The 15,401-nt window shown below is 39.6% G+C and overlaps 1 protein-coding gene across 3 annotated transcripts in view; it reads right to left on the bottom strand.

Moving 5' to 3' along the window:
• Positions 1-15,401, bottom strand: part of tle2b (TLE family member 2, transcriptional corepressor b) — a 69,856-nt gene that overhangs the window by 31,821 nt on the left and 22,634 nt on the right. For all 3 annotated transcript variants that reach the window (XM_061033085.1, XM_061033102.1, XM_061033094.1), the window contains exon 4: positions 10,491-10,535. In XM_061033085.1, coding sequence (XP_060889068.1) covers positions 10,491-10,535 — 45 coding nt within the window. The remainder of the gene's footprint in view (positions 1-10,490; positions 10,536-15,401) is intronic.

Genomic DNA, 15,401 nt, shown 5'->3' with positions numbered 1-15,401 from the left:
CTCCCCCCTTCCCCATACCAACTAATGGATACTTTTGTTATTCCAGTTACAGTTCCTCATATTGTCTTAAACATTGCAGGTGGTACTTGAATCACACTGGAATCAGAAAATGACACTTTTGCACAAGTTAGAACTCAGATTCCAAATCACATACACCTATATGCCTGGGTATAAATGGAGGTGCAGTACAAACCAGTTTTAAGATTAAAAAACTGAAGCAACAATTTTGATTGAGAATGCCAAATGGTAAAACTCAAAGGAAACTTCAAAAACTAAAACAAGACTGAAGGAACCATTTAAGTAGATTTTTATTTACAGAGTTGGTAGATAACTCCCCATTTTGTGTGTTCCCTAACATGTGTGTGTGCCCTCCACAGTTGGTGAGGGCACTAACCTATAAATTGTTGAGGATGAAGAGAAGAAGGGTCACAGCAGTTACCATCATCGACCTCGGCCTCAGCAGATGAATGCCTATAAGTATCATTTCAAACATTACAGTTTGAGATGAGGACATTAAAGCCAATACATGCTGATTTAACTTCTCTATTTATTTTGCAATAAATACATTAAGAAGCTCTGATCAATCAACTCACTCTTGCAGGATTAATTATTGTATAGATATCTGTGCGTCAGGACACACCTTTCTTTTAGAGTTCATTAATTCTTCAGGGATCTTTATTGAATTCAACAGCTGCTCTGAACTCTCATGTTGCAATTCTCAGTTGCCTCGCTGCAGTGCAATCAGACCTGGGCACAGGTGGTACAGTCTGTGGTGACACTGAGCCTCTCCTCATCCATGGTCACCCACTATTTTTTAACATGACATTTCATGTGCCTCCACTGTTGGAAACATGACCCGCCTGTAATGGCCTTGCCTATAGTTGCAGTTGTTATCATAATAATTACTCCTAAGTCCTATTGATGAAATGTATTTTCAACTGGTCTCACAAGCCTGCTATGCATTGATGTAAAGTGAACTGAAAGATAAAGCCGCTGTGAGGTTGCAAGTTCAGCTGGAGGACATGCTCAGAAACACAGTTAACATGCTGCTGATGTGTAGCATCTATAATGTAAACTTTATAAATAAGTGTGTTATCATGCTTTAATTCAACAAGTATCATATAACATCAATAACAGATGAGGTTAACAGTCGTTTAACAAGTTTCTGGTTAAAAAATAAACTAATGGACATACTGTAAGTGAGCTGTGTTTTCTACCAATATTACCTATGTTTCTCTATTCATAGTATTGGTATTGTCCAATAGTATCTGGACATTTCCATCTGTGAGGATGAATTCTGAAACACATTTTTTGACAATGCTTTAAGAAGCTATCCAGCCTTTTCACTCAAATGTCAACCAAACTGTATTGGAGGCCCCTAACTCACAAGCACCAAATAAAAAGAAATCAGTCCAACAACATTGTGTGAACAAAACTGTTGTGAATATCCACCTGAGATATGTCAGAGAATAGGTGAAAACCCGCCACTGTCAGGAGAGAAGCAGGGACAGTATCAAAGATATCTGCACAAAAAATAACAGCTCATTCAGTACGTGCTGAAGGGATTGTATCCATCCATCTTTTATACTCTTCATTTCAACTATAAATGCTTTTACTACATTTAACAATTAAATGAAATATTTGAAGACATGCTCTACATGAGGTTATGCAGGCATTTTTAAAATAAAGAAATAGATTTCACATGGGATGTGCAGCGGGCATACTTGGAACAAAAACCCACAATGGGTGCAGCTGCAGGGTAATAGCACTTTTTTTTTCCAAAATCAAGCACTGGTCACAGAACATAGTCAGACATGCAGCTGCTATCACATACATTTGATAGCATTATGTTCACATATCCACACACACACACATGCACGCACACACGCACGCACGCACGCACGCACGCACACAAAGTTCCACTGCTGGAGTGACAAAGCCATTACGCTAAAAGGCTAGCTCCCTGGGAATTTAATCACTCGTTTTCTCTCATCTCATCCACATGTATGCACATGCATTCACACACAGTTTAGCAGGGATAGACTTCAAAGCTGTACACAAACGCAAACACACTCACATAGAGCACTGATGGCACAACATATACAAACAGGGACTGCATACAGCAATGATCAGAGAGAGCGCAACACATATCATAATTCATGCATACAAAGTATTTTGACCTTTAGAAAGCGGGAACTAGCTGACCCACATAGGCAGATTCGACCTAATCCAACCCTTTAAATACTGACTGTGTGTTGGGAATGACAAAGAGAACAAAAAGATAATGTAGAGATGAAGGAAGAGTAAGATGTAAAAAGTAAAAAGAGGAAATAGAGAAAAGTACAATCCTATTACCAAAGCTGTGAGTTGAAAATGAAGGCAGGTCTCGCTTGCACTCTCTTTCCCTTACTCTTTTTTCTTCGCTTGTTCTCTCCCAAATGAAATAAGGATTCAGGTCACAACTTCAGCCAAATATACCAACGCATTCACGCTCACACATTTGCACAAACACATGCATAAAAAGGCTAGACAGTTTCGGCTAATTAGGCAGGAGGATAAGCACATTCACACACACACACTTTTTTAGACAACACAAACAGATAAACATTCTCTCATGTGATCGCCCTCTGCTGCTTGTTCGTGCTCTGTGTAGAGCTTCCTCACTCCCTGTTTCTGTATTATTTATTTTCTCCGTTGGTTTCTTCACTCTGTCTTTCATCCTTTCATTTTCAGCTTCTTCCACTGATGTGTTTGAAATGTTTGACTGCAGAAATCAACAACATTTATATCCAATCAAGCATCAAATAGTTCAAAAAGGAAAAGACTGGGCTACCCACTCTTTTGGGTCACACAAAAACAGACACACACACACACACACACACACACACACACACACACACACACACACACACACACACACACACACACACACACACACACACACACACACACACACACACACACACACACACACACACACACACACACACACACACTCCTACACCCTCAGCCCGCACATGTGTGCTGCTGAAATGAAAGGAGGGAGCAGGAAGGAAGGACAGCCAGCTGCTTCATCTGTCCTCAGGAGTCCACAGGGGAAACAGTCTGGCTGCCGAGCATCCTGACTATCAAACATGGCTTCCTATAATATCCTGCCTGCTCTGTGAACCAGGGCGTCTCTGTATCCAGCATTGTAATACAGTATGTGGAGTCTATATATATGCTAACACTGATCCTATAATATCCTGTTTCTATAGTGTGTGAACCAGCCATTCATATGGCAGTGTTCTTTGTTGAAGTAAAGGGAAAGTGCAAGCTATAGCTGATAATTATCACTAACACTCATAATGTTGGTACTATGTGCTAAGTGCTATGTTGGTGTTTGATGTGTCCGAGGTGTTCATTTTAAGGCTTTTAACTTATTATCCCAAATGAAAAAGATGAATAAATCCACTTTCAGATCAAGGACACAATGACATCGTAATGGTGATGGGATGCTCTCTTACCTCTGTGTGTCGGCCTGTTCAAACGTTATGAAGGATATTTTGAAATAAAATATTTAACCCTGAAATGTGAGGTTATTTTAGTTCTGGGCTTTTAACTTTGAACTCACATACTGTATTTATTTTTTCTGATATTTACACGTCTGAGGATTTACTCAATATCAAAATATTTGAGTTGACATTATCGGACCGGTTTCAAAGACAGAGCTAAAAATGTGTAGATCAATAAAAGGAGGACCTAGTCTTTTTGGAGTATTTGAGAGAGGAACGGCAGAATGACTCCTATCTTGCAAAGAGATGTGTCAGAGAGATAGATACCACAGGATTTAGTCACAATGTAATGTTACAAATATTGAAAAGAACAACAACTGCCGACCAAAAAAAGTTGACCTTCAAACCACTCGTACCATGAGCAGAAAGGACTTTGTTATTTCATGTTTCTGAAAGAGAAACGTCGGCACACTGACCAGCTCCCAATGAGCAACATTACTAAGGGCAACGTTTCGATCCAGTTTATACTTTCCCTGTTTCTCCCACAATTTGCTTCGGTATTTCCTACCTATCAGTCGTAATGGGAGTGTGAGCTTGGCTTTATCTGTTACATTTTGAAGACACTTTATTTAACCTGTCAATCATTTCTATGTGTGTTATATACAGCTAATTTAGTCCTCTATATACTTGTGACCTTAATTTGCTTTCATTTTTGTAAATTCAATTGATAGGCAAAAAAGCATTTGACAAATATTTGTTTCCTCACACCCCAGAAGTCTAGTATCACATAACACTGACTATTATGAAATTCAATGGTGACCCAGCTTTCAACTCTACAGGCCCCTCCAGGTTTTCGCTGTCTAATCTGTAATTAAGCACCCTCGCAGCCCGGGAGCCTTATTGCCTAGCATCCTGCTGTATAAGGCTACCAAAACGCAAACAAATTATGCAACAATTCCAGATTACTAACATCAAGAATTTCTCTTTAATGAGTCACAGCTTAATGCAGAACATATGCATAAAGCCCTTCCTGTTTGAAGGATTTTAACCTCTGAGTCATTGGTGTTTTAATCATCTACAACGCAGACCTGACTCAGACAGGCTGTTTCTTGGCTCCTCCGGGATTAGAATACTAAATAAATCAAAGAGAAAGGTATACACTAAAACTGCAAATAGTTGTATATGCATAACCAAAACGAAACAAACACTGTAAAACACTGACACAAAAATGTGTGTAAAAACTGGATTTCCCTGTTTCCAGTGAAATGATTGAGCTGTGTTCAGGCAGAGAGAGACCGATGCAGTGTTAGTTAAAACCACATTAAGACTCTTTGATGTGGTATGAAAGTAAGGATGTGTACCCACAGTAGCAGATTGAAAATGAAATGTTTTGTCTGATCCCATACCAGCTAATTAACATTTATATACACTGTGATTCTAAAGTCTTTTTGGGGGTGTTAAGTAGGGGACAAAAAACTGCAGTTCATCGGTTTTCCACTTGAAGTTAGCTGCAAAAGCCAAGGAATCCCTGTTGTTAATTGTTTGCTTTGTTAACAGCAGAAAGAAACAGGTTTACAGTCTGGTACAGAAAACTGCTGCTCTATATCACTTACGATTATTTTTTTCAAAATCACCTGTTTTGATCATATCAAGGCTAAGAGTTATGAACAATTAGGCATAATAAAGGGAGTAGCTGATTTCACAAACAGGCGGCAGCATTGTGCTGTTTGTGAGGAGGCTAGGCTGTTCTTAAATCTTGTTATTGAACTCTAACTTCCGGCTTTGTTCATGGATCTTCAATTGTTCGGAGACGAGATGGAAGAGCTAGATTGGAGTGTTTCGTCGACAAAGATATTTGTTTGGCCCAACTCAGCCTCACCTCTTTGCCTGTTTCTAGATCAATCGAAAGTAAGGTGACCGCCATCGTTGGGCTTCATACAGCTGCTTCAGAAACCAATGTAGACGCCAACGGTGGTACGTCTATGTTTTATATATGGTATGAGTTGACCATATTATGGATCTGGTCTTATTATACTTTATACTTAATGATGTCTGACTTCCATTTTTGTCAAGTTTGTTTTTTTCCCAACAAAATAACTTTATGCATATCAAGGTTTTGGTCCTGAAAAACACCAAAAAAAGCATGATCAAAGAAATGAAAGTTCAGCTACGTGATTACCATCTTACTCAGTAAGTACATATGCGCTCTGTGTGTTGCTTAACAGACCTGTGATGTTAGCTGCTAAAGCCCTCATTTGCTTCCCGCCTTCTTTATTTACATAATTTTGCTGGCTATGGTGTGGTCACATGTTCTCCCTGAATGCAAGTCCAACAAAGCTTCTATTCTTCTTCACCTCCTGCCATCTCGCTCTTATCCTGATGCCAGAATCGCTTGTCAATACAAAACCTGCTTCATGCACTCACACACCTGACAACACATCATCATATCTGTAAGCCACGCTGTGTCAACCACTGTGGAGTCTGTGGTATATGACCAAATTACAAAATCACTGAATATACATGTTGTGCGTCAGCCCATAGCGGGGGATACAGGCAGTAATATCCAGGCCCCAGAAGTGCCATATCAATGAATAGAGAACAACCACAGAGAGCAGCGTAAAGTCCTTATAGCCTGCCTTGCACCTCGGGGGACACAGCTAGTATATATGTATATATGTTATGATGTGATAATGGAAGGGAACCAAGAGAGATAATGTGACGACGGGTATGCGCCTGTGTGTGAGCATGAATGTATTCACGCAGCTTAAAGATGGGGGGAAAGATGTTATCTTTTCATATGGTTCGGATAGAATTATGTAAGAGAAGAAGGGGTAGAAGTAGGGAGGAAATGAAGGGGATCGAGAGAGTGAAAGAGGGGTGAGCGAAGGGGTGACGATAACGAGTAAGAAGGAAATATAAAGAGAGAGAGAGAGGGGAGAGAGACGGGGATAAAAAGCCAAAGAGGCTAAAAGGTAGGTTAGGGAGGCACGGATTGACTGTTACAGCTCAATTAATGCCGGGACATGAGATGGCTCTGCTGCTGATAATGACAGAGAGAGAGAGAAGGAAGGGGGGGGGGGGGGTAGCTGTGATCTTGACAGGATGTTAGGAAGCTGGGGGGGGTGAAAAAGAAGAGGAGTAGGAGGAGAGGAAATAAGAGCAGATACTGTTTAATCTATTCATGATTCATTATTTCTCACTAGGGCCCAAAGCTCCCCTCCCTCTCTTGATGTCTCTCTCTCTCACTCTCTCTTCCCCCCCTCCCCGTTTTCATTCCTTTTCCCTCCACTGCTTTTTCTTTTCTTGGCTTTAATTTTCATCTCTTTTTTTCTCCCCCCCCCCCCCCCCCCCTCTCTGAGGTCTTTATCTGTCTCTTCTAAAGGCTTCATCCTTCCTGTTTACCCTCTCCTCTTTCATCCACTCAATTAATCTCTCTCCCTCCTTTTTTTTTAATGTTTTACTCTTGATCCTGCTCTCTGCCTTTTTTCAGCATTAGCTCTCTATGCTAACTTTTCTTTCCCCATTTATTTATCTCTATAAACTGCCGACCACGCTCTGTCTTTTTCTTGCAATCTCTCATATCTTCAAAGTCCTCTCTTTGCTAAATTATCGTGCTCTTACTTTTTTCAAACTATCCCTCTCACTCCTCCGTCCCCTCTCTTCTCAAAAGACCCTCTATTCTACAACCTCTCCCTTTGTGCTTTATCCTTGTCCACTTTTTTTTTTCTTTCTTCAAATTCCTGATCCTATCTCTTTCTTCCATCACTGCAGCCTTTTGATACGCTTTTTCATACCAGTTTCTCCATTTTATATTCAATCATGCAGATCCGTCTTTTTATTCTATTTCTGTTCATTTCCGACGCTCCATGTCTTTGCTTCTCTTTAATGCTGTAAGTTCTCTTTTACGATCTACCTCATATGTGTCTCTTACCACCTCTGCTGGAACCTTTTCTACAGCTCTCCTGTTTTCCCTCTCTGAATCACTTTTCCTCACATATGCTCTAACATAAATATTTTCCTCTTTCTTCTCTCTGTGTTATATTCAGGGGAAACAGCTCACCTCTCACACACTCTCTTCATTTATTTCTGCTTTTTTTTTTTTTTTTTTTTTTTACTCTCTATCTTGTGACTGTAGCTCTCTGGTTTCCTTCTGTCATCCTCACCACCATCATCTTCTCCCCACACTCCCTCTGTCATCTTCCCAACCTATCCCCCTCTTCCCCTCCTCCTCCTCCTCCTCCTCTGTCCGTCTCTCAGAGGTGCAGCCAGAGCCCCAGTCCGTTTCTTCTTCTTGGCGACAGGAGCTGACAGGCCAGTTTGGCACTTTGTTGCCAGCCATCTCTCGCTCTCTCTCTCTCTCTCTCTTAGTCTCTCTGTTTTTCCCTCCATTAGTCACTCCTTCCTTCACTCTTGAACTCTAGTCGTCTCTTGTGTCTACAAAGTTTGGTAATAGTATCAATTTCTGTTACTAAAGTAGAACTTTCTCTTCATTTTGCGTTTAGTGGTTTAGCTCAGTAAATATTTAAAAAGGGAGTACTTAAATAGCTTAAAATCTTTTTTCAGATGTTTGAAAAACAGTTTTCAAGTGCCGTCTATTTCACTCTCCTTTATTTCCCACAGTCTCCTTGAACAGAAAGTGCTGTAAAAAGGTATTTTTTTAACAGCAGCTTTTACTTGGAAAACAACACTTAGCCTACCCAAAGGAGGTGGAGGGATTTCACATTGGAGAAAAAAGAAGTGAGGCAATACATGCTTATGAACACAGTAACAATGTATCAAGGTGATCTCTCTCTGTATGGTGTTTACTGAGACTCAAAATTCTCATAGTGAGTGAGTGTGAGTGAAACTCTCTTCTGCTTATATGTGCTCTGGTTGTTTCACAGCGGACACACTGTGAGATAAGGTAGCTTCATTTATAAGTAATCAGGCATCTATGACAGCAGCCTCACCTGGAATCAGGACAATATTATAAACAAAAGATCTTGATTGGGATTTCATACAGCTGAAATTAATCAATCAATTTAAATTTTAACTCCATCATGCCTTCACTCTAAGTTTTTACACACACAGGAACATAAAGCTCAGAAACTCATTTCTTGATACATCTGTGCTTTAATTACCTCGCATATAAAAATTACACAACAATAATGAGGGGAAAGTGCACAACCTTTAGTTCAAAGCATATTTTTTCAAACAATTGGCTCTAACTATAACCGAAAGCTCAGACTATTACTGTAAGAAAAAAAAGTCCCCTCTGGTCTTTCATAACAAGAGGGGATTCAGAGTCTAACAGAGAGAGAGTGAATAAGAATGATCGGTGGATTTAGAGAGAGGATGGGTTACAGGTAGTCCTCTTAAGGGAGGATGCCAGATCAACAGGATAATTATTCTGCCTACCTGCATGGAGCTCTATCAACACAGAAGATCTTATCTAATGCCAGTCTTTTTTTCTGCATCTGTTAAATTTGCCTGTGAATTCATCTCCTGAATTGACTCCTTCCCTTTCTGCACTGTGAAGCAAGTGTGTGAACTGACAAGCAGTCAACGGCTCCTGAGAGCACACACTGCTAATCAGACACATGTCTTCATCCAAGAACACCACATCGCAGAGAAATGGAAATGATTCATCACCAACTGACCTGCGTCTGCACAGTCTACCTGTTATATTTGGTCTATGCATTTATTCAAAGAATCGATGGATCATTTCAAACACTACTCCTTGCCTCACTGTGCGTTAAATCACAGCTGAGCCATGTTGACATCTAGCATCAGTTAACCTCAGTCTGTCACCACAAGTTATATAAAACATACTGTACATTAGCCATCGCTATGGTTACCACCTCTGCCAGAGAGTTTCATAGTCTTATTATTCCCTATACAGTTCTCTCGTCGTTTTCACATTAGTAATGGGTACACCCTCCCACTCACAACCACATCACTTGTTTTGCTTGATGATAACCAAGAAGCAGATTGTGCGCACCACACACATTAAGTCAAACTAGGGGATATCATTATTGTGCAAAAACTACACACTGCTGCTTATCGCTAACTCTTTGATTCATGCATCAGTACCTGCATTTCTATTCCACACCATGAATACAGAGGTAAGCAGTGCAGAGCAGTCTCATGCAGTGACACTTTATAAAACTAATGGAAGCCGCTGTGCAGTGATCTGTGTTGGACTCACTCATCGCTCATGCTGACTCATTATGAATCTTTTTCCAAACTTAATTATATCCACGACCCTGTATTTAGTCCTGCTTTTTTAAACTATTTTGAGTCACTTTTTATACAGTCATTGCCTGAAAATCTTTGGTCAGAAAGACTGAGTATTATCTTGCAAACACATTACAAACTGAAACACAGACATAAGTTAAGTCGGATACAGTATGATACCAAATAACGCCCTGACGTATAAGATGAAATAAGAAAAGACTGGATTAAAAGTGAATTAAAACATATTAAGGGTTAAATTGAAAGAAGCATGACCTGAAACCAACAATAGAAGTGCTAAATAGGAGTTATAAACACTACGAGCAGTCAAACTTTGACAATAGTATGAGTGGTGGAAAAAATATAAATTGCAACAGATAATGAATGTGAATAGAAGTGATACTGAATACAAGCTACATGTACATGGTAGTGATGAAAAGTCATTTGAAAATGAGGTTGTATTACACTTGAAAGTATAAGTATAAGATACCTTGCAGAGATATGTTCTATTGGGAAGAAATGTTTTGAAATGTGTGTCTAATTATTTGTTCAACTCATTACACAGATGGAAGTCACTTGGTGTAAAAACCAAAGGAGGACAGGAATAAGGAAATGTAGTACAAACCCACCCACACAAAATGACACTGCTATACTATGTTTGTGTGTGTGTTAAATCACACATTCACCCCACCTACTCAGTAAATGCAACTTCCACACGATAAAAAATTGTGTAGAAGCTCAAAAGAAGCATTTTAACAAATGACTGAGCACAGTGTGTCTTACCTGTTTGTGCATCTCAATGTTGAGACCGTAGGACATCTCATAGTACTGTGGAGACAAACACAAGTGACAGAGCTTTGTTAGCATTTTATACACAACACGCATTAGCATTCAGTCTGTCAGAATATCACCCATTCAACATCTGTTGCTCAGCGGCCCTGCATATGCTGCTGTTAGTCAATGTGTTTTTTGTGGGTTTTAATGAAAGCCAGAAAAGAGAGAGTGACATGATGGGAAAGAGTGTGTGCATGGGTGTGTGCACTGCATATGTGTTGTCCAAAGTTATGTTTCTCTGCATGGCTGTGTGCAACCATGTGTGTGTGTGTGTGTGTGTGTGTGTGTGTCTTCATGTAGGGTGGCAAGGAGTCTGTAGATGCACAGAAAAACAGATGGTAATGTAAGACGTAATTGTGTGCACAACTCATTGCAATCAAAATGCTATCAAATAGGCCTGAACACATCTGGAGATGGTTGGACTTGCATTGTAATCAGACGTTAGCCAGGTGTAATCTGTACAGATTAGCCTCGTTCCTTACCGACGGGTTCATATTTTTTAAGTCTTCTGCCATAGAATCAGGTCTCTTCAAAGCCAATGTTTCCAAGAACTATTTTTACACCAACCAATATAGTGAGCATTGTTTAAAGGCTGACCTGAAGAACAACTGAACGTATGTTTACAATTTGACAGGTTGAAAAATTCTACCTCTTCTTGCTTTATGGAGAGCATAAATCATTTCTTATAGCAGTATGAACTTCACCTTTTACTGGACACACACATCTTTTACCTACTGTGAAACAATATCAAGGTGATACCAGGCATACTATAAGGTTGTAGAGGTTCTTTGGTTAATCAATTACTAAATAAAACAAAAATATATATACATTTCATTCAGTCTTTGTCTTGTCCCGTCTCTCAGATCACAAATTCCCGTTTGGCTTGTCTGCCAAATGTCTTTATTTTTTACATATAGGCATGTATTATGTATTCACTCTTTGTAAAACTGCAAAAGCAAAATAAAAATAAAAGTAGTCTTCAGTCTTTGAAGAAGTAAATTAACTCCCCTAAAGGAAAACTTGCATTCACATCTCCAGTAATCTCACTTTTTAACCTCAGTAAAGGGATGTAAAGGGGAACTCAAGGATGCTATTATATTACTATTAGGTATAATTCATCCTGCAGAAAGCACACGCCGCACCGACTTTCAATTTGAATATTTTCAGCATTTTATACTGTAGGTAAATATTTTTAAGCTTTAAACTGTCAGTAAGACACAGAAAACAACAGTCAAAATAAGCTTAAGAATGATGAGCATGTTTTAGTACACCATGAGATGTTCTATAGCAGTATATGAAAGGTTACTGTACATATGTGTTGATGGCTGTAGGAAAACGACTATTAAAATATTTAGAGATCATCAGGTACAGCCCTTGCTCTAGTAACAAATCAAATCAAATAATCAGTTTCTATGTCATGAATGTCGAGCTGTTATCTGACATATTTGCTTGTATGACGTGTCTTGTAAAGCTGACACGAGTAGAATACACCTTCCTAAAAACCTTGAGCAAGCACTTCTGTATGTGTGTGCGTGTGTGCTTACTTAACGTGTTGTTCCTCCTACTTTGTGTTTTTTTGTTTATGTGTGTGTGTACATCAGTAATGTGCTGTAATGGCGTTGGAGGCGAGCGGCGTACAGACAGCGAGGATCCGTCACAGTGACAAAGATAGCGTCTGCCATCGGATGAGCAACACTCTGACTGATGAGAGCGAGACACTGCTCCCCCCCCCTCTCTTCCTCTCTGTATTCTCCTGCTCATTTACACTCCATTACTCTCTCTTCTCTTTTTCAGTTATTCCCCGCCTCATTCAGTCCCTCTTTCTCTCCTATCTCTATCATTTAGAGGCTGTCAGTCCGTTGTTTCTATCACTTTTTTCTCTCCTTTTTCCAGCAGTCAGACATTCTCTCCCTCTCCATTTCACTCTATCTCTCTATTTCCTTCTCAACTGACTCACTGGCTATCTTTGTCCGTCTGTCTCTGTCCATGAATGTATCAAGTTTACACATTACAGCACCATATGCACTACACAAACAATAAACAATTCTTCACACTGTCCATCAACATTATTATGTCTACATGTAATAGACACATCATACACTATAAGGCTTAGTATAAAAACATTATAGAACAATGATGATGACAACAACATACTGATGCATATATGGGGATAAAAACAAGAAAAAAGAGATCGAATAAAAACAAAACAAAAGAGGATGAAAGAACGAGGAGTTCAGAACATTCCCATGTGTTGTTTCCCTGATCCTCCCTGAGGCTGTGCCATGATCCCACACATTTTGCTGCTTCAGTGACAATGTCCTCGTTCTTCCACAAGTACTTATCATTAAAGAAAGTGAGTTGAATTCTGGGTTTTATGAGTTTTAGAAACAAAAAAAGTTTCTTTACACTTTGTGCCATTAACCACATTGACCTCATGGAGTTGAATTCAGATTTTTAATTTGACATAAATAAAGCACTTGTACTTTGTCATTATACTTGTTTGTCGGGATCAAAGTCATATGTGGAGAGATATCATTCTGTCTAAAATGTCGAAATGTTCGGGTGGATGGAATGATCACGATAGTATGTCACTCTGACATGCAAGCTCACATTTCACAAATGTGTTCTTCGATTTTGTTCAACTCAAGGACTGATTGTCTGCAACCAAAGTCCACTTGAATTTAGATTGGTCAAAACCACTGTAACAACAAAAGGAAATAAGAACACACCTACTTCACAAACTAAACCTCGTCCTTCACATAAAGACTCTGTTCCTGACATCCAAATATCCCTACATCCCTGTAATCCTTACTCCTCTCTCCTCACCCTCTTGTCCTGTCCCTTTCTCCCTCTTGTGGATTCTTTCTATCCAACGCCTTTTCTGTCTTGCTAACTATTCTTTCTTTTTTTTTTTACATGTTCTTTCCCTCTCTCCTCTCTTTATAACTCCCTCTCTTTTATCTCCCCTTTTTTCATCCTCCTGCTGTATCATTTTAACCCCTGTCCTCTACAGTACACTCATGTCTCTTTTCTACTCTCTCATGCTTTCTCCTTTTAGTCATTTCTATCAATTATCTTTCTTCTTTATGTTCTGCCTCCTTTTCATGCTCTCTCTCTCTCTTATGCCATCTCGCGCTTGGCTCACTCGCTCTGTATATATTTGCTCTCTATCTCTCTCGTCCTTGTCGAGTGCTATTTTGTCCTCTCTCTCTCTCTCCGGCTGTCAAGCACATGTCCGTTGAGTATTTTGCTCTTCTTTTTGTAATATTTCTCTCATGGACAGACAGCAAAGAATGTATTTTCATGCACAGAAAAAAAAAGAAAACCTGAATTTACATTGCATGGGGATTCATTCACATGTGTTAAGGGAGACACACTTCACACAAGTATGTATGTACACACCTGAAAACACATACACAGGCATGGCTGTAGCTGGCTCTTTGCATTTCCATGTCAGCTTCTCCTTCAGCCCTCTCAACATAAAAGACATGTGACATCTCTCATTGTTCTTCCTCCTAACCTCCTCTCTCATCACCTCTCCATCACCTCACCTCACCTCACCTCACCCCACCACCCTTCCATCTTTTAACTCAAATCCTGCCATTCTCTCCTTATCAATTCTCTCTCCATCTCTCCCATCAGCGCCTCCACCATTACTCTCTGTTATCCCTCATTCACTCGCTTCCTCTTTTATTCTCTCCTGTCTTTTCCTTTAAAATCTCACTTTTTCTCCCCTACACTAACAGCTAAGTGCCACAGCCCTAGTGTTTTAATACAACATTGTAAGTAACAACACAGCCCACTTCAGCAGCCAGAGCTCTCCTCTTAGCGGCTGACTGTGATCAACCAGAACAACATTAGAGAGGAATGCTGGAAAGGTTTGATGGGAGTGCTGCTCTGTGGCAACAGTGAAGGTTAAGAAGCTTTGACGCTGCCACTGTGCATTTTAGAGCACTGGTGGATTCAATGGAAAGGCTTCATTCAAACAGTTGGGAACATTTTTTTTTAAATGCCATTCATTACAAAACATTTCACTGTTACTGAGGGAAAGTGTTTCTTCAGAGTAGTATTACACAGATTTAATAAAAAGCAAGGCTAGAGGCAAAAGAAAAGTAAATGATAAATATGATTTTACTCAAAAATGTCTTACAACACAACACAATAGTGCTACTAGAGTAAAGAAATTGAATCAGGCACTCATTTTCTTAACTTCTCTGGACCTTGACACAACCACTCCCATTTTCTTTTCATTTGTGCTATTCTTTAAACATCTTTCATATCTTAGTTTATTGCTTTCTAAACAAAAATGAAGAAAAAAAACAGGACAGAAAAAGTATTTATAAGGTTGTTCAAAGCTGTGATTCTCAGTTGGAAATCAGATTAAGCGTGAAAACACAAACAGGTGACATGAGCTAAAAGCATGCAGAATGGTTGTCAAGAGCCACATGCTACCAGGTCAGTTAAAACATCACTCAGTGACAGTAGAAAAGCTGCTATAGCCAGAAATGTGCTCATCTAACTGTGCTACCGATTCAATCCCACAATTAATTGGTCCAGTCAGAGTGTCCTCTGAAGAGTCTGAGAGGAGAACATTGGGTGAGTGAAATGTAGTAGCAGTTGTCCTGTGGGTGTAGGCTAGACAGCAGTGAAGTGACTATTGTACTATTTGTGTAGTCTGTACAGCACTCCAGTGACACCGCTCCATGGGAGCCTAGTCTGGACTGCAGTGTACCAACACCTGTGCTTTGTAGCATTTGAATGTCTAAGTGTATGATAACCATTACTGTAAAATACATGCTGCTACATCTCACGGCTAAATATAACATTTAACCTTACAGTGTTTGGTACTATAACAGTAGT

This window comes from Labrus mixtus, chromosome 3, assembly GCF_963584025.1.
Source record: "Labrus mixtus chromosome 3, fLabMix1.1, whole genome shotgun sequence".
Lineage (NCBI taxonomy): Eukaryota > Metazoa > Chordata > Actinopteri > Labriformes > Labridae > Labrus > Labrus mixtus.
The sequence above is the reverse complement of the archived record's forward strand: the minus strand, read 5'-3'. Positions and strand labels throughout refer to the sequence as shown.